Source organism: Apis mellifera, linkage group LG2 (assembly GCF_003254395.2).
Source record: "Apis mellifera strain DH4 linkage group LG2, Amel_HAv3.1, whole genome shotgun sequence".
NCBI lineage: Eukaryota > Metazoa > Arthropoda > Insecta > Hymenoptera > Apidae > Apis > Apis mellifera.
The window spans coordinates 2813134-2838943 of record NC_037639.1 but is presented as its reverse complement, the minus strand read 5'-3'; the positions used below and the strand labels follow the sequence as shown (position 1 = coordinate 2838943).

Genomic DNA, 25810 nt, shown 5'->3' with positions numbered 1-25810 from the left:
TTTGTGAAACTTATCTATTTATTTACTTATTTATTTTTTTACAATTTTAACTATTTTTAATTTTCATTTTTATATTACTATAAAATATTATTAACATTACCCTGAGATTTATATAATAATATTCTTACTTTATAATAGAATTCAAAACATCATTACAAAATAAAAATATATATATATTTTCCTAAAAAAAAAAATAAAAAAATCATTAATAAAAAATTATATGATTTCAAAAGTATAATATACAATAGTATAATTTGTTTTTCATTGCATACATATTTTATCATAAAGATCAAAGATCAATATTTTGTGATAGATTTTTTTGTTGTTCTGCCAGCCTATTAAGAACTTTTCCTACATTTTCTGGTAAATGATCCAATAACATTCGTGGCATTACAATCAATTCTGTAAATTCTTCTGGTTGTGCCCACCGCATTTCAAATATCTTTTCTTTTATTTTTAATTTTTTCCTACAAGAAAAAATATTGCATATTAGTTTATTATTAAATATTTTCAAAATATTGCTCAATTTTGCATAATATATATATAAAATATACAATAAAATATAAAATACATATAAAATATATATAAAATAAATTTTATATACTTTTTGCTGTCTGATTTATCAACATTGCGTTCAGTTATATGGAGTATTTTACCACTTGTATATAATCTTACTTGAGAAAATCTCCTTTTCGTAAAATCAGGTTCATATATTCTATTTTCCTATAATATAAATTTTTTTTTTATTATATATATTATAAAATACTATGTATTTTTTTTTATATACATTGTCTAATAAAATATTTAAAATATATTTTAATATATATATTAAAATAATATTTGAAATTAATAAAATTTTCAAATTTTGATTTTTCAGAAGCATCAAATTAATTCAATATTATATTTATATTATATTATATTATATAATAAATATTTAAATTATTCATTTATAGAATATTATATACTTGAATATTATAATATTTTTTTTAAAAATTCAAGATTTAATATAATATAAGATAAAATTCAAAAATTAAAATTTTCAACATAATAATTAAATTTAAATTAATATTATATAATTTTAATAATTAAATTAAATTAAAATTTAATTTAAATTTTAATAAAATAATTTAAAATTTAAATTAAAAATTTAAAATTAAAAATAAAAATATTAAACTGTATTTACTTATCAAAACAAATCAAATATCTAATTTTAAATATTCCGTTTTGCTTAACTTTCTTCACATTTATGTTTTAATTTTTAAAAATTAATTTTATTAAAAAAAATTAGTAAAAAATAATATATATACCTCTAGTCTATTTATATTTCGATCGTTGAGTAAAGGTGATTCTCCTGATATAGTTTTTATTACACTATTGGATTTCCACATTTTTTCAAGGTCTTTTTCAGGAATACCAAATAAAACGTAACCTAGTCCATTTAATACTACTCTATACTGAAAAATTGGCATGACATATTTTTATTATGATAATTTAGAAATATTATAAAATTATAATAAATTAAATTAAATAAATATCATTTTTAAATTTTATTTACATTCTAATGTTTTATATGTATAATAAAATATATATAATAAAATTCAAATTCAAATTTCGTTTTTGGAAATAGAAATAAAACATGCATATCTGAATTTGAATAAATTATGAAAGATTTTATAATAATTTAATTTTCTATTTAAAAAAATTGAAATTTAAATAATATCATATTTAATATATTTAATATCAAGAAAATATTTGAATATATTCAAATACAAAGATTTCGTTACTTATTGTAAAATTATTTAATTAAATCGATTAATCAATTAATCAAAACAATTATTTTATAATATACATATAAAATAGATTTTAATTTTATCAAATATTTTAGAAAATATGGAAGATATAAAAAAATATTTGAAATAAATTTAAATAAATAAATGTCAGTAAAATAAATATTAATATTTCATTAATTTTTTTTTTTTTTTATAAGTAAACCGGTACTTGTATGACTTTCAAAATCTATACTTTGTGAAATTAAAATAAGATATTTCCTATACAAAACTTAATTGTTCTGATAATTGAAATATTTTAAATATGATGATTGTACCTTTGGTAATCGACAAGCACGAAGTACCATAAGTAAACGTGTTCGTAAATTTTCTATGCTATCAACGCTTAATCTCATCACAAAATCATCTCCAACTCCTATTGTGAAAATGAATTCTTCCGATATTCTAGCAAGTTCTCTCGAAACTAAACCCGCTAAATAGGATATATTTATTTTTTAATTAAAGCATTGTTATAACAAAAAAATTACAAGATAAATTATATAGATAAAACTTCACAATATTTAAAAAATATATACCTGGTGTAGCAAATGCATAAACTTTCAAAGATGGATATCGTTGACGTAATAAAAAACCTAAAAGTGTACCTATACCAGCACCTAAACTATGACCTAAAAATAAAACATTTTTATAAAAAATTATATAAAATATTTAAAAGAAACATAAAACTTTAACAATAAAACATAAACGTAAATTCAATATATATATATAATTTCTTTTTAAATATAAAATTTTTTTTAATAAATAATTTATATATATAAGTATATATAAGTATTTTTAAGAAATTATATTTTTTTAAAATAATGAAGATATACATATATTGAAATATACAAATTAAAATGAATCATAATTAAAATAAATTGAAATATATAAATAAATATATAAATAATAATTACAACATTAAATACATGTACATTTTCAAAAATAACAATAAATATAATATGCAATTTTTTATTATTATTTTTCTTATATTTTTTTATTTAAGTAAAAAATTAAAAATTTCGTTATAACGAATAATTACGAATACAAATAATTAATACGTTAAAACTTCAAAAAAATTTGAAATCTTATAAGTATTTTTAATATATTAGTTGCATACATTTCTTGTTTGTCAAATATTTTTTATATGTATTACACAAAAACTAAATTAAAAATATTCAAATAAATATTCTATATGTTTGCTATTTTTCCAAATAGAAAATATACAATGTGAAAAGAATAAAAAAAAAAATAAAAATATAATGATCAAATATAATTAATAATTTTTTATATTATACATAATATTTTCATTATTATTTTTAATTATCTTCAATTATCGTTAAATACAAAAAATTCAACATTATGCAACGAATATCTAATATATTATAATGAATATTTTATTTAAAAATAAAAATAACAAAAATGTTAAAAAAAATATGGAAAAATGAAATATGAAATATTTTATATATAAATATATATTGACATTGAATTTCAAGATTTATTATCTTTTAACATCTTTATTTACCTGTAATCAATAAATCATAATGAGGATACATATTGAATGCTCGTTCTAAAACTTCGTGATTATCTAACTGCCTCAATATCATTTTAGCTCCTTGTATCATGCCTCTATGTGCCTATACATATATATATATATATAATTATATATATATTATAATTAATATTATAATTTCCTTGATTATTATCTTTATGAATAATTCAACAAATATAACATACAAATTTCCTTATATTATAAATGCAAATAAAAAAATTTTTTATGTTTAACTTCGATATTTACCTGAGCACCTGGTGGAACACCTTCACATTCGAAAATAGCAGAATCTGCAGTAATATCGGTTATTACATCACGCAACGAGAGAGAGCCTCGTAAAATTATAACAATTTTATTCGTTTTATCATCTGCTATTACAAAAAATGGTATCTGAAAATATTTAATACAGATTTCTATTAATTATATGAACTATGCATATAAACATGTAATATATCATTTAAATACCTCACACAAATTGTTTTTAAATGATGCAAATAGAATATTATCAGTGGATAATTTTGATAAGTATTTCACTCCAGTTAAGTAACAATAGCAACAATTGTCACCCTTAATTGGAATACGTTTTCTTCTATAATTAAACAATGTATATAATTGATTTATTCGTTTAAATTATAATTGCTATTAATATATAATTAGTTATAATATTAATAATTTGTAAATCAAAAATTTGCATTTTTTCTAGGATTACAATATTACTATATGATATTTTAATTTTCATTGATTTTAATTTCATTAATTGAGTCTATAAATTAAAAAATTACATTATTTTATTCAATTTACTTTTTATAATTTACTTTTTATATTTTTATATTTTTATATTTTTTATAAATCTAATATAAAAATAAATCTAAAAATTTTCATTACGGAAGATTATAAATGTTTATTACGTCATTATATATCTTTCAGACATTTAATTATTTATAAATAGTTTAAAAAATTATTATAAAATTGTAATTATAATATAATATAAAAAACAATAATAAAATTTATTATATTTTGTGATAGATATATACAAACACATAAAAATTTTTCAAATTGAGAAATCAATCAATAAAACATAAAAATTGAAGTGATTTTTATATTATGAAATGTATTATATAATATACAACAAAAAAATGTAATTATATTTAAATTCTTTAGTAGATATATTTTTTTTTAAATATTTTATAATATTATTTATACTTTATAACAATTAAGTTATATAAAATTTGTACACATACCGAAAACATGCGCAACAAGTCAAATTTTTCATAAGATTAAAACATCCAGAACATTTATGCAAGTATAACATAAATAGCCATCCGTAAATGGCCTCTGAAAGCATCATGTAGTGAACTGCATTTTCCAAGGACATCCATTTTGGCATATTTTTAAAAATTACAGCTGCATCTAGAATAATAATTTATACATCATTTTTAAATCGTTTTTATATCTTTAATTTAAAATTTATATTTTTTTAATACATTAAATCATTCAATTGTACAATATGTAATTAGAATATACAATCCTTTAAAATTCCAAAGAAAATGTAATTTAATTACATCTAATATTAATAGTTATAAAATATAAAAAAATATAATATATATAAAAATATAATATATATCATGAAAGTTATTTTATTTCAGAATTTTTAAAATAAATCGTACAGTTCGAATAGTTTCACAAATTCGAATAGTTTTATATTTGTGATAAAATATAAAATTTTTATTGAAAAAAATATAAAAATAATTTGAAAAATTATAATATTTAAAATAAATATAGCTTTTAATATTATATTCTAAAATTAAGAATTTTCATTATATTATATTCTATTTTTAAGTAAATTATATATTTTCGAAAAAATTATTACATTCTAGAAATAGAATAGATTCTGAAAATATTAGTAAAAATAAATATAATAAATATTTCAAAAAATACTGCAAAAAATTAATATGAACTGAGATTTTTCATGATACGTAACTTGATTCAAAATCAAATATTCAAGATATAGTAATAAAATAATAAAATTTTTTCTTTACATAATTTGTATAGAATAACTTGTATAGAATATTCTATACATAATTAAATATATATATGTCATAAATTTTTGTAGATTAAAATTTTAAATAATAAATAATATTTTAAAATTTTAAAATTTTAAAATAAAATTAAAATTAAATTGATAATTAAAATCATAATAAGAAAAATAAAATACATACCGGAAGTACGTACTGGAATAGGAAGTGAATTTATTCGACGTAATTCATGACGCTCTCGCTTTTCTTGAACTCTTAGTAAGATAAGTCCTGCGATTACATCCGAAGGAATTAAATCCGTTCCACGACTTAAAGCGCTTAACAAAGCTATAAAATAATTATTTTATAATATTAAAATTATGATATTATTATATTATATTATTTCTTACAATATGTAATATATTTTACTATATAATAAAATATAAATATGTAATAAATATAAATACTGTTTGTAAAAAAATTTATCACATATGTATTTAAAAAAATTTAATAAATAATATTATTATAATTTATTATAATTTATTAAATAAAATTTTAATATACAAACTTCGTTTTCAAACGAAGAAAAAATTTTAATTAATTGCACATTATTTTCATTTTTTTTTGTTTAAAATCAAATGCAAACAATTCTTTTCATTTTGAAACTTTGAACAATATAATCTTAATTAAGTTAATTGTAATATTTTTTCCATGTGATAATTTTTTTTTCGACAAATATATCTCATCTTATTTATTTAAACAAAAATTCCCTTAATTTACAAAAATTAAATTGAAATTTTTTTAAATATTTGTAATTTTATCATTAATTTTATCATAATAAAAGAAAATAAAAGAAAAAAGATGACTTGCAAATTATATTATTAATTTACAATTTATGTTTACTATATATTCTTCTTTCCTATTAATAGACAATAATACACATTATTGTTAAAAAGGAAAATTTTGATTTTCATGCATACATTAATTTTTTGGAAAAAAGTCCTGTGTTTTAAAAAAAAAATTAGAATAAATGGAAAAACATCAATACCATGAATTTTAATGAAACGTTATCATATATAATTATTATTTCTATGCATATTTGTATATGATATTATATTACATAATATATCAATTTTTTAAGAATCGTTACAATATAACTCAAAATCGAATTAAAAATATCCATCCATCATAACATCATAAATTTATATATATATTATATATATATCAAAAACTATTCATTTATTATATACTATATACTATATATACTATATACTATTATATACTATTCATATACTTTATTAGAAATAATAACAACACATATAAAAAGTTATTTACTTGAAATAGTCAATGAACTTTTATCTTTTTCTATTTATATAACTTTGCAATATAAATAATTCTGATTATAATTATTCTGATTATAATATGTAAAACAGATAAATGAATTAGATTTCTATTTGATAAAAAATTATCTGAATATTTTAATTAATTAGAATTAGAATTAAATTTACTTATTTTTACTTATTTAATTATAGAAAAACGATGTATAATTTCAAATGATTTTTTTTTCTCAGTATTGAAAATAAAAAACATATGATATAAATAGATATTTTAATTCCAATTACAGCAGGACTTTTTCTAGGCCAGTCGTACCTATGTCTCACCAGCAGCATGTTGAAGAGTGTCTTTAGCGCTCTCATCATTCTTTATCCACCAGCAATATTTCAATCTTCGTAACCAGGTTTTTGAGATTTTGGCATGTTCCATTGAATTTTCTAAATATTTCTTATTTAATGAGCCTATCGGATCGAAAATCAATGCTAAGCCGCCAATAGTAAGACCTATAAGAACCCAATCGAAGAACACCAATGTTTGTACAACCGACATCGTATAATGTTCGTAACTACATTTGATGCTTGATCCATACATCCATAATGTTCCTAAAACGTTCCATCCTATTTCAGGTAAAATTAATAATATCCTGTAAAAGCAAAAGATACATTTTTAAATATATTTTGCATTGTAATTTAAATCTTATGAAATTTGATTCATCATGCTCATTATCATGCTCAAAGTTCTTGTATTTTATTTAAAATTAGCCTCTAAAAGAATTAATAAATTTGTCGAATATTTTAATATAATTTCTAAATAACAATTTTTAGGTGAAATTAATTTTTCTTGAAAATGAAAGGTGAAAATGTACTCTTTTTTTTTTAATTTAAAAATAAATGTTTAAATAATTGAAGAATATGTAGAATATTTTTCGTTACATAATTTCGCAATTATTAAAAATATCTAATGTAATAAATATGTAATAAATATGCTCTATTGAAAAGACAATAATTTTTAATGCAATATTTTAATATAATATTAGTTTAAAATTAAATGTGAAATTTCTTTCACAATTCCTATAATAATTGCAAATGTAATATCTCTTTATTAGAATATTAATATCGAGTTTTCTTTAAATAGAATTAAATAATTAATGAAATTATAAAAAGTAACTTTATAACATTTCATGTCATGCTTTTTAATATAAAAAATTACTTATATGAAAATTTATGTCTTTTTTATTATGCATATAAAATATATATGAAATATCAATATCATAAAAATAATTTATCTCAATAAATCTTAGATATAAAAAAAATTTTTTATTTCGATTATATTAGAACGCGTAATTTTAATATTGTTAAAAAAAAATTATATTTTAAAGAAGATAATGTTATGAATAATATATCCGATAAAACTATAAATTAATATATTATAATTTGAAACATGTCGGAATAAAAGAAAATATTTTAAATATTTTATAATGAATAACTTTATCAATAATAATAAATATTAACAATAATAATAGTTCATGATAACAATCAATGATACATAAATTGTTATATAATTTTTATATATTTACTTACTTAATTGCCAAAAATGGTTCAACGTATTTACGAGCCTGCGTTTCCATGATAGATCCTCTTGAGCTCAATTTTATGATAATAAGTAGAAGAAGTATAGATATAATAAGAAATGAACCTTCTCCTAGAAGATACACACGAACTAATACTCCACCTGATTGGCAATTCCATGTATATTCGTAATATTTGATGCAAGTTATTACAATTGGCACTAACCTATAAACAATTAGAATTAATTGTAATTATATTCAAATGATTTAGAATTTATTCAATGACTTTCCGAATATTATGCAATTGTATAAAATAAATATAAAGAGCATAATATAGCATGATTTTGAAGTGGTAAAATGGAAATAAAAATTTGTAAATAAAAGAGCACAACAAAAATGATCTTTACCTTGAAATTCAAAATGAAATTTTTTTTATTACATCGCATTTTATTCATTGCAAAAATAAAAATCTTTCTCTTTTTTTTTATTATTTTTTATTTATTTATTTTTTTCTATTTATTTACTGTTCTTATTTATAATGTTATTTATAATTATTTATTGTTAGCAAAGTATAATATAATGATATATATAGAATAATATATATCCAATTTTATTGCCTACGTATTGAATTTTTATTGTATTTATATTACTTTCGCGTTAAAAATCATTGCATATCACATTTGATTGAATTATTTATTTTAACACATTATAAATATTTATTTTCATATATTTAACATATATTCCAATTAAAAATAAGAACATCTTCGTTTTTCGAAAAATATCATATAAAAAATTTATAGTATTGAATTACTTATAAAAGATAATTTTTCTTTTTACAAGTTTTAATTTACAAGTTTTTTTATAAGAATTTAAAATTTAATATGAAGAATTATAATAATATTTGATGAAATGATGAATAAAAATGGAAATGATATATTAGAATCATTTTTCATTAAATAAAACAACAAAATATTCATATAACAGATAATATAATTAATGAAATATTTAGAATGTCTATTAGAATATCTATTTATAATTGAAAAAAATTTGATAATTATTTAAAATAAGAATAAATCGATTTTAATAGTTTTAAAAATAAATATATTGTTTACTCTTTCCTATATATATATATACATATAAAATATCTCCTGTATATTTATAGGAGATATTATAAATATATAAATAGATATTATAATATATCCTATATAAATATCATTATATCATAATTATATAATGATTTCTCTCGAAAAGCTGATAAGAAAAACTTGAAAGTAATTAGTGATGAATTTAAATTCATTGTTAATAAAATAAACAAAGAAAAAAGTCAACAATTTATGGATATTTTTAATTTAGCACGGAATTTGCACAATTTTCTAAAGAATTTATTGCAATAATTTGTGATTATTGTAAAAAATTTTAAATTATTTATTTTTTTAAATTGCATTTTAAATATAAATAAAGAGAGATTTTTAATATTTATTTATTATTATCAATATGATATTTTAATATTTAATTTAAGATTTTAAATAAATAATAGATAACATTATTTAATAAGTTAAAAAGCAAATTTAATGTCTATTGCAATATATATTTTAAAAATAATTTTAAAAATATTAATTATATCGAAAAAATTTTTACTATTTTTTTTTAAATTTCTATCGCAATCTTGTTAATTCAACTGTAGACTATAATTATAAGTAATATGAAAGACGATTGAAAAAGATAAAAAACATTTATAATAATTCTGCTCATTTCCACTTACAAACTCAAAAATTAATAAAAAAAAAGCATAAAAATCAGAATCATCAATTTTGAAATTTTTAAAATATTCAATAATATTCTATCACTTAAGAAAATTAATCCACTTTACTTATTTTATTCACTTTATTCATTTAAAAATTAATTCAAAAGCTTTCGAATGCTTTTGATTTCAAAACTCATGATGTAAGTACTAATATCTTGCTAATATTTTTTACTTTTGTTATGGAATTTTATGGAATTATTTTTATAAATTTCTGAAATTATTTTAAATGTAATAAATGACTTATATGTTTATGTTTAACTTTTAATTAGTATTGATTAGCAACGAATCATTAAAATACGAAAAATAAAATTTTTATATTTTTAAAAATTTAAATGAAAATGATAATAAATTCAATCATAGTTCAATGAATTTGTATTACAAATACAAGTAAATAAATGAAAAAAATAATGTCGAATTTTCCTTTTCACTTTTAGTTTCACATTTAATTTTTTTTTTCTTATTTTGGATAGAATTAAAAAAATCAAATTGACAATCTACAATTTCTATAATTAGTGTTAAAATAATTTTTATGTCGCTAATTCAATCTTATAATAATGAGCAAATTATACTGTATATATTTTATTTAGTAATTTGAAGTTGTAAAACACATAATATGTATTGAATAAATGATTGAATTTAATCAAATGTTTGGACTTTTATTTTAATATATAATTTTTTACTTTTTTCATCTTAGATTATTTTTATTCAACGAATACAATTTTGGCTTGTTTGAATTGAAATTATCGTATCGGTTTTACAATGTCTGAAGATTGTTTTTTAGATTTAATTCTATTATTAATAGTTAATTCTATTACTATTAATTGTTTTAATTCTATTATTATGTTACTTATATTTAAAATAGAAATAAATTCAATTAATCAACTTATTACTTACCAAGCAATTCGAATGAAAACTTCAAAGAGACCTGGATAAACACAGTCATCGGTTGCAGTCAACCATTTTCTGCCGAAAAGTTTTATCGCCGGCATTTCTCTGGAGAATATAACGATTTATAAGATTATTTTCTTTACAAAGATGGAGATACTTTCGAAAATATTTCTTGCAAGTAGAAATATTACCATTTTTTTCAGTTGTGACCTTGATTTTATCGTAAATTTTCAAATTTCGATTTATTTGAAAATATTTGAAAATATTTGAAAAGATTAAAATAGAAAAAATTCTTAATTATAATATATAATAAAGTTCTATTATAACAAAGATATATGAAATAAATTTATAATAAAAATGAGGCTACTTAGCTTTAACTATCAAACTTTTTTTTAATAATATTTAAGAATATTTTGTTATTAATTAAATATATTTCATCAATATAAAATTTGATCAATTCTTTTTATTAAAATTTCTGATTGAAAATTTTTTTCAGAATATTTTGTCGTTAATTGAACACATATTTTATTACTATAAAATTTTATTAATATAACTCTTTTCTCTTTTTCATTTTCAGATTTTTATTGAAATCTCCAAATGACAATTCATCAATCATCAATCAACAATTTTGATTGGAAATAAACTTATTACTAATGAAAGTACTGTCGGATAGTTACTTTCAATGCAGTGTATATTTGCGAGAAATATTCATGAGAGCAACTCTCCAGAGTTTTACTCTCAAATGTACGTATTCATAGCTTAAGTCTTGCATGGGTAGCGTTCTTTAGAATTTAATGTTTATGTGCATGAAGAAGGAACAAATGACAAAAAGAAAAGATTTATATATTTAAAAATCAGATCAATAAAATTCTACAATGTCTGATTCAAAGATCGAAAAAACACATAAAATTAAGCAGCGATATTTTATGATTATAAATTTTCAGAATTTGATAATCCTTTGTATATATTACGGCAAATATATGTATTTTTCTTGATAGTAAATTACAAACTAGAGAAAGCGCTTGAGAGAAAGTCTTTGTCTATCCTACATCTGAGAGTATTGACATAACTTTACGGTATTCATAACTGGACCCTGACCCTAAAATAAAGATCAATTTTACATCTTAAATTCTAGAAATAATTTCAGGCTCATATATGTCTTTTTTGTTCGAAAAAATTCTATTTTCTTTCAATACCAATGGCATTATTAATATGTTTTGTATTAATATTTTTATTATGTAAGAAAACTATTTTCTTTAATTAAGAGAACTATTTTGATTATTGTAATTAGTGTAGAAAAAAGTGTTTTATATTTATATTTATATTTTTATATTTATGATCAGTTATTTGAATTATTCTCTTATGCATGAGTTATATAACCGATGATTCTTGGTGTGATTTCAAACAACTTTATCATTTATTACCATCATGACAAGACTCGACATATTTTGTTTCAACTTTTTGTTCAAGTCTGACGACTCACCGCCGATATATACCTAACACTATAATTGTGGCGCGATAATTTTACGCGCTCTGTGATTGGCTAGTGTTTTTCATTAATTATTCGTTAACAAAGCAGAAATGAAAATATTTGCAAAGAAAAAAATTGCTTTGAAAATTAAGACTACTCATAATTTTTAACATTTTTCGTGTTATTGATGAAATTTAAAGACTTGAACAAAATTTAATTGCGAATTTTATTAATTATTAATTATTTCATATACATATAATTTAATATAATATAATAATTTAATAATTTATATATTATAATATATAATATTTTATTATTATTTTTATATTCCCAGGCAACCGTAATAAACTGATTTAAAACAAAAAATCTGAATATTTGGTAAAATCAAACAATAAAGAATATACAGATAAAAACAATCAAAACTATAATCAAAATAAAAAAAAAATTAATAATATATGTGTACTTAATATAATTAATAATAAAATAATAGTTAATAAAAATTATTATTGAATATCGTATTAAAAATACAAAAAAATGAGAATTATGAATAATCCATATTTCCAGAGAAGAAGAAGAATTATACATGAGTATTTAGTTATATATTTAAATATAATTTTTTTTGTAACTTGTTCATAATAACTTAATTCAAAAAACTATTAATTCATTTATATTTATTTATTATATTTATTATATTCATTTATATAATTTCATTCAGAATATTTAATATCTTTTTTACAATCACAATTCAGAAGTGATTTTTTAAATAACATTTTGATAATATTAAGCAAAGCATGAAATTATATATATATTTTTATATACGACATGTTTAGTTCTCTTATAAAAATTAAGATAAAAATAAGATTTTTATGAAAAGAAATATCTAGATATTTTTTTTATTTAGATCATATTTCGAAAATTGCGTTGCTATATGATGTTATTTGATGTTTAATAAAATATAAAAATTATGATATAAAATAACAAAATTTTAAATATACAACAATATTTTTTCTTTCGCGATAAATATAATTAAAAATTAAGAAATAATTTACATTAGAATATATTAGAATAATTTATAATTATTACGTATACAACATCATAAATAGACATTAAATAAGCTATAATATGCTATAATGTCTAACTCCATTTTGTATTCAATTATTACTTAATTCTTTTTTTAAATTTAAAGTTAAAATAAATAATATTTTCTATATACTTATTTCTGCTATTATCTACTATTATACTATTTTCTATACTAATATATCAATATACATAAATAAATAATATATATATATATTAGATACAGATATCTATTTAAAAAGCTTACATCTTCTACATAAATATGATATATATGTATCATTATTTCATATTTCGTTTTTGAAATTTTTATACATATCCATTTTTGAAATGAGATCTATATAAGTAATATTTTTTTCACGAGACAAAGAATTTCTACTCTCTTTCGATTTATTCATTACACTAATCGACATATTACGAGAAACATTTAATGACTCAAATGGAAACATTTAAATTGTTAAGTATATATTCACCTCTGGAACAAAGCGTTTCACTGTAGAATTTTGAATCATTCACAAGAGTGCCAGTTTTCTCACATACACAATCCGGTATTCAAGTATATACGGTTAAGAAACAAGATGCAGACTTTTTCAATTTTTTTTCCGACGAATTCTTAATATATTTTAACAAGGGATGATTTTTAGCCCACGTGCACCGAAATATATATCATAATCGTATTCGTTCACGATTAATAGAATTTGAACGAACCGAAATGTGATAATATCGATGAACAGTTGCTGATCTAACAAAATATGCGACGAGCTAAATGTAGTATTTCATGTGCCCGATGTGATTAGAAAGAAGCGCGATTTAACATGACTGGCGGAAAAAAGTTTCGACTTGCAACAGCAAAGCGCACACACACAATGCGCTCGTAAACCCGTTCACCTTGTTTCGAGTAGCGAGCATCCCGCGTCGAATCTCGCGAGCTGGTTGGCGGTGACTGTCCAGTACTTTCCCTTCGTTCCTCCCAATCACATCGTTCTTTCGCTTAAGAAGAAGAAACAGAACAAAAAAAAAACCAATCCCACGGACAACAGGTAATGAATGGTAGGAGCAAATATTGCCCCTAATATTTCGACAACTTTTGTCGCTGTCTTTCATGTAAAAATTAAAATAAACTCATGATTATGATCATCGAGTAAATAAAAAATTTTATTTTTATTTCTTAATGCGATATGTATATTTACTCGCTTAAATGTGAAAATTATGCTAACTTTGCTTAATAAAAAAAAGGAAAGATTAAATATATATATATATATTGATTTTATAAAAATGATTTTGAAAAAAAATTTTCTTTAACAATTTTTATATATCATTGTTGTTTGTAAATTATTTGTTAAATTAATGAGATAATTTAATAATTAATTAATAAGATACATTTTCACTAATTATTATGATTAATGATTATATTCTGTATATGATAAAAAATATTTTGAATTTATTTATCATAGATCATAAATTATTTACTTTGTAGATATGTAAAGAACTTAATTATAATGTATGCAGTCATTTTTAATTCTTATAATGTTAATATATAATGTTTAAATATCTATTTCACTAGAATAAAAAAATTCAAACTAAAAAGATAATATCTGAATCATAAATTTATATAAATTTTCTAAATATTTTTTTATATACATTCTTAATAATAAAAGATAAATATTTGTGTTTAAATATTTATCTCTTTTTAATAATTTTAAATAAAATTTTTTACTTGTTTTCTTTTACATATTCAAAATGTTAATGTATTCTTCAGTTTTGAACTATCAATTCTAGAAGTTAAAACAAACACAAAAGTTAATATATAATATATAATATAAAAATATAATATAATATATAATATATAATATAAATCGATTGAAATTTATTTAATTTATTGTAAATTATAAGCTGTTTATGTTTGCTCTAGATGAAGCGAGACAAAGATAAATCAAAACAAGAGAGATAGAACGATTATTTTATTATATCTATTTCATAATGCAAATTATTACTTGATTTAATAAATAACCGATATTTTTGCATATATTTGTTTTGATTTTGATTCTGATAAAAATAAGAATATATTAATACTTTTATATCTCTACCTTATTATCTATTTCATAATGCAAATTATTACTTGATTTAATAAATAACCGATATTTTTGCATATATTTGTTTTGATTTTGATTCTTACAAAAATAAGAATATATTAATATCTTTTATATCTCTATCTTTTTTTTTTAAATTTCTTTTTATAGCTTATTAATTGCTTGATAAATGATGATATATAAAACCTGAATAGCAAATTCTTAAAGTACGTGACTATTTGAAAATTTTTCAGTATTATCAACTTGTGAGAAATATTCTCGAAAGTGATAGTTTTATTCTCGAATGAATGTGTATCTTTAGATTTGTGAAGAATAAAACTGTAATATTTGCAGATACGTATTAGGAATAGTTTTTCTTGGAATTATTTTTTCAAGAAATTTAAAAAAAAAAAATTATTGAAAATTAAATAATTAAAAATCTTACATCATGAAATAATCATTTATATATTACATATTTATATTATATATATATATATTTATATTTATCACGTTACAATATTATTTAAATGCATTGCATAAAATACATAGAGATTTAAAGATGATTGTTTTTAAATATTGAAAATATCAAAATATATATAAAAAAAAAAAATAATTATGTAAATATATATTAAATATATATATATATGTACATTATCAAAACTTTCAATTCGATTTTAATGATATCAATAATATTTCATATTGTTAATAATTATAATCACTTAATCAATAATTTATATTTTTATTTATAATTTATATTTAATTTTCAATTATTTTTAATTATAATGATAAGTGATACAAAAAATACTTAGTATAATTTGTAATAAATTATCTGAAAGTCAATATCATAGATAAAGTGTCATATTAACGTAGGAAGTTTATATACACAAAAGTGAGTTTTTCGAGAAGTCAAGAAATTTAAATAGATAGTTGTCATAGCTGTGTTTATTGTGTGCAATAATTTCTTGGAAAAAGAATTTAAAATTTTATTAAATTCTTATAAATTCAATATTTGAAAATGCATTTAAATAATATGGTAATTTAATTTAAATTATAATCGAATTCTTAATTATTTATTATTGCTAACTTGTAAATATTAATAAAATATTCATTTGGTTTTGCAATTTGTCGACTGATAAAAATAAATATGGATATTTTTAAGTTTGTACTAGTGAAAAAATTAATTTACAAGCATAAAAATATGTTAAAATATTACTATATATAAATATGTATAAAAAAATATATTTTATGATATATCGTTTATTATAAATTATAATTTATATATAAAATTTACTGAAATTATAAAAATAGAATAAAAAAGAAATTCAATTTCTAATTTTTCTATAATATACATACATAATTATACATATATATGCGTGACATTTTATATATATAATAGAAATATGTATAATAATAGTAAATGTAAAAATATTTATGTAATAATAAATATATGTAATGTACTATATATATGTAATATATAAATCAAATGAATAAAAATTGATTTTATTTTGGCTAAAATTCTTGAAAAACTTCTTCATCGCTGATTTTGATGAGATTGTTTTTAAAACGCTTTCTCACATACACATAATGATAAATATAAAGAATATTCAGACTTTGAATTTGAAAGAATTGTAAAAAAAAAAAAAAATATAAAAAATATATATTCTCATCGTTTTTAATTTGTTATAAACGATATAATAAAAAATATTCAAAGAAGTATTTCAATGATATTGAAAGTAAAATTAGTTGCATTAATTATTTCCACTAATGTATTCAATAGCTTTGGCATTGAATATACAAGGCTATATTGTTAAATTAAACTTTTTTTTACGTTATTTAACATAGAAAAATAGCAATAATCGTCAATAATCTCAAAAAAAATGGCAAGAAAAAGGAATGAAGTTATAGTTTTGCTTGGTTAATATATACAGGTATATTATTTTGATCACCTTGATACTTACAAATCCAAATTAATCACAATCCTGTTCAAATGATAATCGATCATAACTGGATCACAATAATAATTTAAAATATAACCAATAATTGCGTCATGTATTTTTCTTCCATAAATATATAATTTATATACATAAATAAATATATAATTTATTTATAATTTATACATGCAATCATTCATATCTAATATTCAAATTTTCTTTTTTTATATCATATTTTTTATTGTAATTATATTGTTTGTTCGGAATGAAGGAATACTACATAAATACTAAAATAAATGTTAAAATGTCTTTAATTACTTTTTTTAATATCTATTATGAATGATGCATGACATGCAAAGTGTCAAAGCATAGCCAAATTCATGTTACTGCGATTCATAGCCTATTGGTTATTGTATTTAAAAATTGTAAAATAGAAAAAAGAAAACATATATCCGCGTTTACGAAAAATTACAAATCTTAGCTAGAAAAATGAAAATCGTTAAATAAACTTATTAGGAAATAAAAGAATAAATTTATTATAAATTTTAAAATAAAAAATAACAGTACGTTTGATGGATTTGATGGAAGAAACATTATTTTAATGTTATATAATCAAATATTTATTTCTGGAAATTAAAGATTTAAATTAATTTTTATTTGAAAATATACAAAATGTTGAAAAAAATTTAATTTAATTCATTATATTGTTACATATAATATTATACTAGCAAAAAATTATATCTGATAAAAACTAATCATTAAAGAAAATTAAATAATAATAAAAATATTAAATAATAATAAAATATAAATAATTTACATGCATTATTATTCATTCATTTCAAGCGATTCATAATCAATTATTAGCGGCTAAAATATTTATTCTGATGCATAATTAAAATTAATTCGCTATATTTCAATAATAAAATAATAAATTCAATATTTAATATTCAATTCATTTAATATATATATATATATATTATAAATAGTGCTAAAAATGACAGCATTATGTGAGTCATGACTAACAAAGAACCACTGTTCTAATGCCTAAATAAAATAAGATCTTACAACTTTCCTTATAAACTCGAAATAAATTCAAAGATATTCCTAATTGGTTAAATATTGTATTATCAATTATACCAATTAATAATAACTATGTTATAATACAAGTTTAAGAAACATATAAAATTATATAAATAATATTTAAGCTTATGTAACGTGATTCTCCAGATATTATTATTTAATTTTATCAGTATTATTATTAATAATAAAAAATTTTTCAGATCAAGTGATCGAATGATTTTAAGAATATTCTGATATGATTAATTTTTTTTTTCTTCGTAGACGAAGAATATGTGAAACAATATTTTACTATTCATATTCTGCTTATCTTCCATATGATAAATTTTCAAATTAATAATTTTTTAAATTAATGATTTTTAGATATAGTAAAAAAAATATGATTTAAATATCTTTTATGGATCTATTTAAAGAATTAGTAAGTTATGTAGTAAGTCTTTCTTTAATTATTTATAAAAAAAAAAATTTTTGTTATGGATAACAATAATGCAAATCGAGATAATAATATCTAAATCACCCTGTTTTCTTAAATTCAATGAATACGATTATTAAATCATTAATGACTAATTTTAAAATATGAAAAATACTAACTCTCTAAATGTTGTTTTTCAATTTTTTTTTTTTAATGGCAAATTTTAAGCTTTCTATTCTAATTTTTATATAAAAATCATTATTATAGCTACATTTAAATATATAAATTAATACTGATAATTTTTCCAATAAAATTTTTCATAAAAATCGTTTAGAATCGTTTAATAATAATAGAAGTTACCTATAAAAATAGTTTTATCTATTTCTTCAATTTCCTTCGATTTAATAAATTATTCGTATTAATAAATCGATTTAATTAATCGATATATTAATTAATCGATTTAATAAATTATTTGTAAAATCAATATGCTATTTTTTACTGAGATTTTTTGAAAGCATTTTCTTGTAATTAAGATTTCCTTTTAATAAAATAATCCAACTAAAACTTATTTCTTCAATAAATATGAAGATTTCAAGAATTAACATTCCATAATATTATAACATAATAGAATATTTTAATATGTTTTAATATATATATTGATATTTTTGATAATATTATATTTTGACAGTATCATATCTTATTTATAAAAAGTAAGATTTGCATAAAATTTATAATTACATTTTTATAGTTGTATTGAATTTACCAAAAATAATTAATTAAATTCAAAATTAGAGTTTTTAAAATAATATATAAAAGTTTTTTAAAGAATCGTTCTAATATTGATCATTAATTTATTTATTACTTTTTCTAATTATCTTATGTCAAAAAAAATATGTATACTATTTACTTTTAAAAAAAAATTTTTAAACAAATTAAACTTAGATTACATAACATTGAATTTAAATTTATTTTATAATTTAAAAGTTATTTATTATATAAACAAAAAAACAATTATTTAATGATTTTCTAATATTCAATAAAAGTTATTAAATTAACATTTATATGTTAATTTAATTATGCATGATGTTATATATACATTACGTGTTATTATTAATTATGTATTAGTTATTATTAGTTATTAGTATTATTAGTTATACATATATGTTATTATTAGTTATGTATAATATCTTTATTGTAAATGTTAATTTAAAAAATCATGTAAAAAAATTTTGAAAAATTCAATAAAAATTGTTTTAATAAGTTATTGTACTATAAAATTATATTATACTATAAATTTCTATGATTTTTAAATATAAAACTTATTAAATAATTTTTTACAATGATTTTATATTATAATTTCAATTCTGTTACTTGTGGCCAAAAATGTTCATAAATGCTCATAATCCTTTATATATATATTTAAAAAATAAAATAAATATTATTTTGTTACTAACAATCTAATAATAAATTATTAACAATAAATTCTATCCAAAGAATCACGGTTAAAAAAAAAATATAAATATTTAGAAACTTTTTAAATATATTCATCAACATGAAAACGAAATCAAAACTGTTTATGTAATAATTCGGAAATTCAAAACATTTCTTATTCGTTAACATAATATGTTAAATTAAAAATCTTCACCAATAGTAAACATATGTAAATTAAAATATGTTCGATGTAATCGACGTAAAAACATTCTAAATATTATTTTAGCAATTCAGATTCTGTGAATAATTAATATCATTATTTAAAAGTACAAAGAATCTTATACTAATTCAATTTAACGAGATGTATCATCAGTATAATCTGTTTCTTTTTTATGGCAGAGAAAAAAATAAAAATCGAGAAACTATTTAAAAAATTTACATATATTAGCATTAATCTAAATATATATATTTCTTCTTTTATAAATAAAATATAATTTTTCATTTAAAAAATACATAAAAATTAGATTCAAAAAGAAATTATTAATAATTCTATTTATTACCAATTAATACTTAATATTTTCATGAAAAAAAACCGTTGTACTTATTAATGATTGAACAGTAATTTCAAGAATTGGAATGGAATATATAAAAGTTAAATTATATAAATTATATTGTAAATTATATTGTACATATATTTGCAAATATGTCTGTATATTCAATTGTATATTCAACTGTTATTCTTTAAATTATTAATAAAATAATTGATTGATAGGATTATTAATAATAGAAATTCATTATATTTATTAAATATAATTCGTATAAATAAAGATTATTCAAATGAAAATCGAAATAAGTAAGAATATATTTAATATAAACAGATATATCATATAAATTCTAACTGTAATTCCCCATTCTAAATTATAATTTTATATATTTTAAATATTTATATTAAATTTATAAGAAATTTTTTGTTATTAAAAAAATATAATTTCTTTTTTGTTTATGAAAATTAGAAATTTAAATAAATCTTGATCAATAATTATATTTATAATTATTCCATAATTCAACATGGAGTATTTTAAAATTATTTTAAAAATCATTTCAAAATTAAATCCATTAAAAAAATTTTTTTTTTAATTTCAGAATTAAGAAAGAAGACATTAACGATGAGAGATTTCAAATAATTAATTTTAATTGAGATAATTATTTTAGCTTCTATACTGCTTTATACGTTCCATACATTTATAATAAATGTTATACTGCAATGATTAAAAAAAAATGTATATTTATTTATGAGTTATAAAAAATATTTTAGTATTCAAAAATATTATTGAAACAAGATAAATATAGCGAATTAGTCAATTACAATTGCGATTGATATAGATAATCCACATTACAGAATATAGGTTTAAGATTTAAGATATATTAAAGAAAAGAAACGAAAAACCCGAAATAATATTTATAAATCATATATCTTTTATATTATGAATTAAGATAGCAATTTTAAAAAAGAAATAATAACAATATATTCAACTACTATCTCGTACCACCATATCACTTATGTGATCATAAGCCAAGAAGAAATAAAGCACATAAAAGAAATAATGAGAGAATAAGTAAAAATTGGAAAACCAGCGCCATCTCTAAAATACCTTAAATAAAATAAATAACGTAAAAGATCTACTACTAACGCCATCTCTAGAATATCTTATATAACATAAATAACAAAAACTATCAGCCATCTCTAGAATTCTATAGATAAAATAAATAACTAACTATCCGTGCTATATCTAGAATTCTGTAGATAAAATAACTTACAAACTAACTACGAGTACCATATCTCTTGAGTGCTAAAAGTATTTCTGCAAATCTAGAATGAAGTAGAAGATCGAGTTACCGACATAGTCCAGAAATAAAAGAGAAATAACGTCTTATGATACATATAAACGTTCAAGGAAAAAAAAAATAATTAAAGTATTATAGTCTTGTACAGTATAAAAAAATAAGTTTTATAATAAACATTCACTAATACTAATCTAAAAAAATTTAGTAAATGGAACTTAAATTCAGTACTTTGAATGATCTGAAAAAGTTCTCACTAATGACAAAAGCATACATAACTATTATATTATACAATATTTTCTGTAACAAATGGAGAATACAATAAGAGATGCTGAATAAGAATAAAATTTACTAATCAGAAGGGTTAATATAAAAATATTTTTCACATAAATCCAAAAATCTGCGAATAAAATATTCATTTTGTATGCAATACTGATAAATTAATATTTTTTTAAAATAGAAAATATTTAAAATCAATTACAATGAGTGGTTTATTATATTTGCAATATGAATTAACTTACAATTGACAAAAAAAAAATATAAAAAACTGAAAAATTTCCGGAAACAATCAATTATTTACGCACTACTTTATCATTTACTTATTACTTTATGCACCCAAATTTAAATAATAACATTCTGACATTAATAATAAAATGAGAAATCTAGTGTGATATCTTTTTAATGCTTTTATAACATAGTCATCTTCGTAGCTTTTTTTAATCACTTAAAGTGAAAACATGAGTATTTCCACACTCTCAGTGGAAGAAACATGAACATTTAATATTCGCAACACTAGTTGAAGGAACACGATTATTAATAAATTACTATTTAAATAAAATAAAAAAAAGAATCATTATTTTCATTTGATTAAAAAATTATTATTAAATTATTATTAATAGTGAAGAATGTAATGAGAATTGATATAAATTTTAATGCTACTATAATATAATAATTTATAAAAAAAAAATGATATTTCGACGCAACATTAATGCAAATTCTCATTTCAACGTAACACTAATTCCATTTGTTTTTAATTAATCGCAAGATTAATAAAAATTGGATGTAAATAATGGATTAACATGCAAATCAGCTGAACGATATATCTACATATTATCAAACGAGTATAATGACAAAGTAATAACAATGATTTCTCATTCTTTGGACAGAGGCAAGATCCAAAAAATGAGAAACCGTTGCAGTCCTCTTCGTGACAGTTTGTCGGACCTCTTTGGCCTTTCTCCTTCGAAACTTCCGCTGAAACTTAAATCTGATCTCGAAATTCACTAATCGCAAATCAAAGAAAAAAAAAAAAAAAGAAGGACTAAATCGCGGAAACTGAGTGCATGAACGATCAAACATCGCAATGATCGTTCTCCGAATATGCACAGAATCTCGAGCACAACGTTCGTTTCGAAATTTCGCGATCGCGATCACGAAATTCGAAAAATCGATAAGCGAAACCAGAAAGACGAATAGCATTGTTCATTCGTCTCAGCTTTACCCTCGATTTTTCAAATTTTATTTCTTGAAACAGGTTTTCACACAAAAACGCGCCTATCCGATCGGAGACTATGACAACCTGCCTACTTATAATTAATAAACACACGGAAGTATATTACCTATACCAACCTAGCCCTATATTTAAGAAATGACAAAACAGACATACCAACATATTCATTCTACGATTCTCACACATATAATACTCGGCCGCAAAAACCTATACTAGGGAAAACGTCCCCGGACATTTCCGACACTCGAGCTTGGCACACTACTCGACACCTAACTGTACGTATCATTTTCCTAAAATCGACTGACTGGCTAGCAACCATTGTGTTATATCTATACTTTAATTTTAATTATAACTACTTATTGTCAATAGAAATATATCTTTTAAGATAATTAAATCATTAAAATGATACAAAATTTTATACCATTGTTGTAAATTCAAAGAATTATAATATCACATATAAGTTATTGTTAGAAATTATAACAGAATTAAATATTCTAAACATCTCAAGTTAATATTGCAATTATAAACAAACCGACGAAATTGCACAACCACAGACACATAATGTGAAAATACACTAATATCATGCACGATACATTAACCCATCGTCAATCGCTGAAAAATTGTTAACAAATTTATCAATTATGATCATCATATCCATCATTTCTCTCTTACCCAAATAGCACCTAAGCACGTGAGTGAAATTTTGCCAAATGGAAGAGGGTTAAATTTAAAAATCCTGAGCTAAAAACAATATATCTATGTATCTAACCGATTAATGTTCTGCAATTCAAAATTTGTTTATTATATTTATTTTAAATTTTAATCAATTTTGATAAATTTACTTTACAAATCTACTTAGTTGTTATTAATTTTAAGAAGAAAAAGTAAACAACAAACAATAAATATGAAATTTATTAATAATAAATTTATATATTGTAATTTATAATAAGATATATGTAATTAATAATAAGAAATTGACTCTAAATGAAATATTAATAAAAATAATCTCAGACGATCTCTTTATCAACGTATATTTTCGAAAATGCAAAATTAATGTGCAAAACTTGTTACGCTGATTTAGAAATCTATTTTCGCGAAATATCTTCTTACCTATAATTTTTTATACAGTTTTTTACAGAAAAAATAAAATATTTTCACATTTCAGATCATGTTTAACTTTATAACAGAAAATCAAATAATATTATGAAACTAAAGATAAAATTAAAAGTTTCATTATATTCAATACGAAAGATTTTATTATTATTATACCATGATATAATAATTGATATTTTATTATAACGAAAGAGAATATCTGATCTTTTCAATAAAAGAGATTTAATTCGAGTCATTTCATTATTTCTCATTTATTTGAATATTCATTTTTATTTCTAAATATATTTATAAATGTATATACCTATATACCTATATACCTATTTAATTTTGATTTTATAAATAATTATAATGAAACTATTTTCAATTTTTTCAACTATTTTCATTATAACCAAAATAATTATTTATACTATATACTATTAAAATATTATTATTATAAAATTAACTATCAATATTATTTTTTCAAAACGCGATGCGTAAGAAGCCCTATTCTGATCTAATAAATAAAACAAAAAATAAATAAATAAAAAAGAAATGTTATTACTCACAGGTATAATAAATGACCCGCGATCATTGTACTCGTGCAAAAATCTACAACCAATCACCTGTGTTAATTCGGATCTTCATTCTACGATATGATTGAACGATTGAGGAACATAAATGCGACTTGCAAACGATACGAAGAATCTACAATGATCCAGAGCACATCATCACGAAGTAATCATCAAATACTGTAACAAAAAATGAAAAACTATAATTTAAACATAATACTGGTTATTTGAAAAAGTTGAAATAAATGGAAAATAATTATAAAAATAATTACCTCTTCGCGTAATGGATAATCGTCTTACTCTCTTGAAAAGCACCGATTATACTTTATACCGAAAACGAATATTTAT

The 25810-nt window shown here is 19.4% G+C and overlaps 1 protein-coding gene across 4 annotated transcripts; it reads right to left on the bottom strand.

The window, feature by feature from the left end:
- Positions 1-25810, bottom strand: LOC726798 (sn1-specific diacylglycerol lipase beta). Of its 4 annotated transcripts, XM_026439062.1 has the most exons (16): positions 25735-25810; positions 25460-25642; positions 10991-11089; positions 8306-8518; positions 7052-7368; positions 5595-5738; positions 4617-4785; positions 3841-3964; positions 3622-3765; positions 3349-3460; positions 2363-2455; positions 2105-2259; positions 1308-1454; positions 605-723; positions 273-467; positions 128-181 (listed from the first exon to the last, which is right to left on the bottom strand). In XM_026439062.1, the coding sequence occupies exons 2-15, from the start codon at positions 25483-25485 to the stop codon at positions 290-292; spliced, it is 2040 nt and encodes a 679-aa protein (XP_026294847.1). In that variant the 5' UTR covers positions 25486-25642; positions 25735-25810; the 3' UTR covers positions 128-181; positions 273-289. The 4 variants fall into 4 exon arrangements, with proteins under 4 accessions (XP_026294846.1, XP_006558399.1, XP_001122519.2 ...); XM_026439061.1 differs by having other exon boundaries at positions 1-467; XM_006558336.3 differs by lacking the exons at positions 25460-25642; positions 25735-25810 and adding an exon at positions 14418-14627 and having other exon boundaries at positions 1-467.

Excerpts from the sequence above, each read along its gene's own strand:
- LOC726798 (XM_026439061.1), bottom strand. The coding sequence starts at position 25,485 with ATGATCGCGGGTCATTTATTATACCT. Across the intron at positions 4,786-5,594 it reads TATTCCAGTACGTACTTCCG|ATGCAGCTGTAATTTTTAAA; the intron begins GTATGTATTTTA and ends TTATTATTCTAG. Across the intron at positions 2,456-3,348 it reads TTATGATTTATTGATTACAG|GTCATAGTTTAGGTGCTGGT; the intron begins GTAAATAAAGAT and ends TTTTATTTTTAG.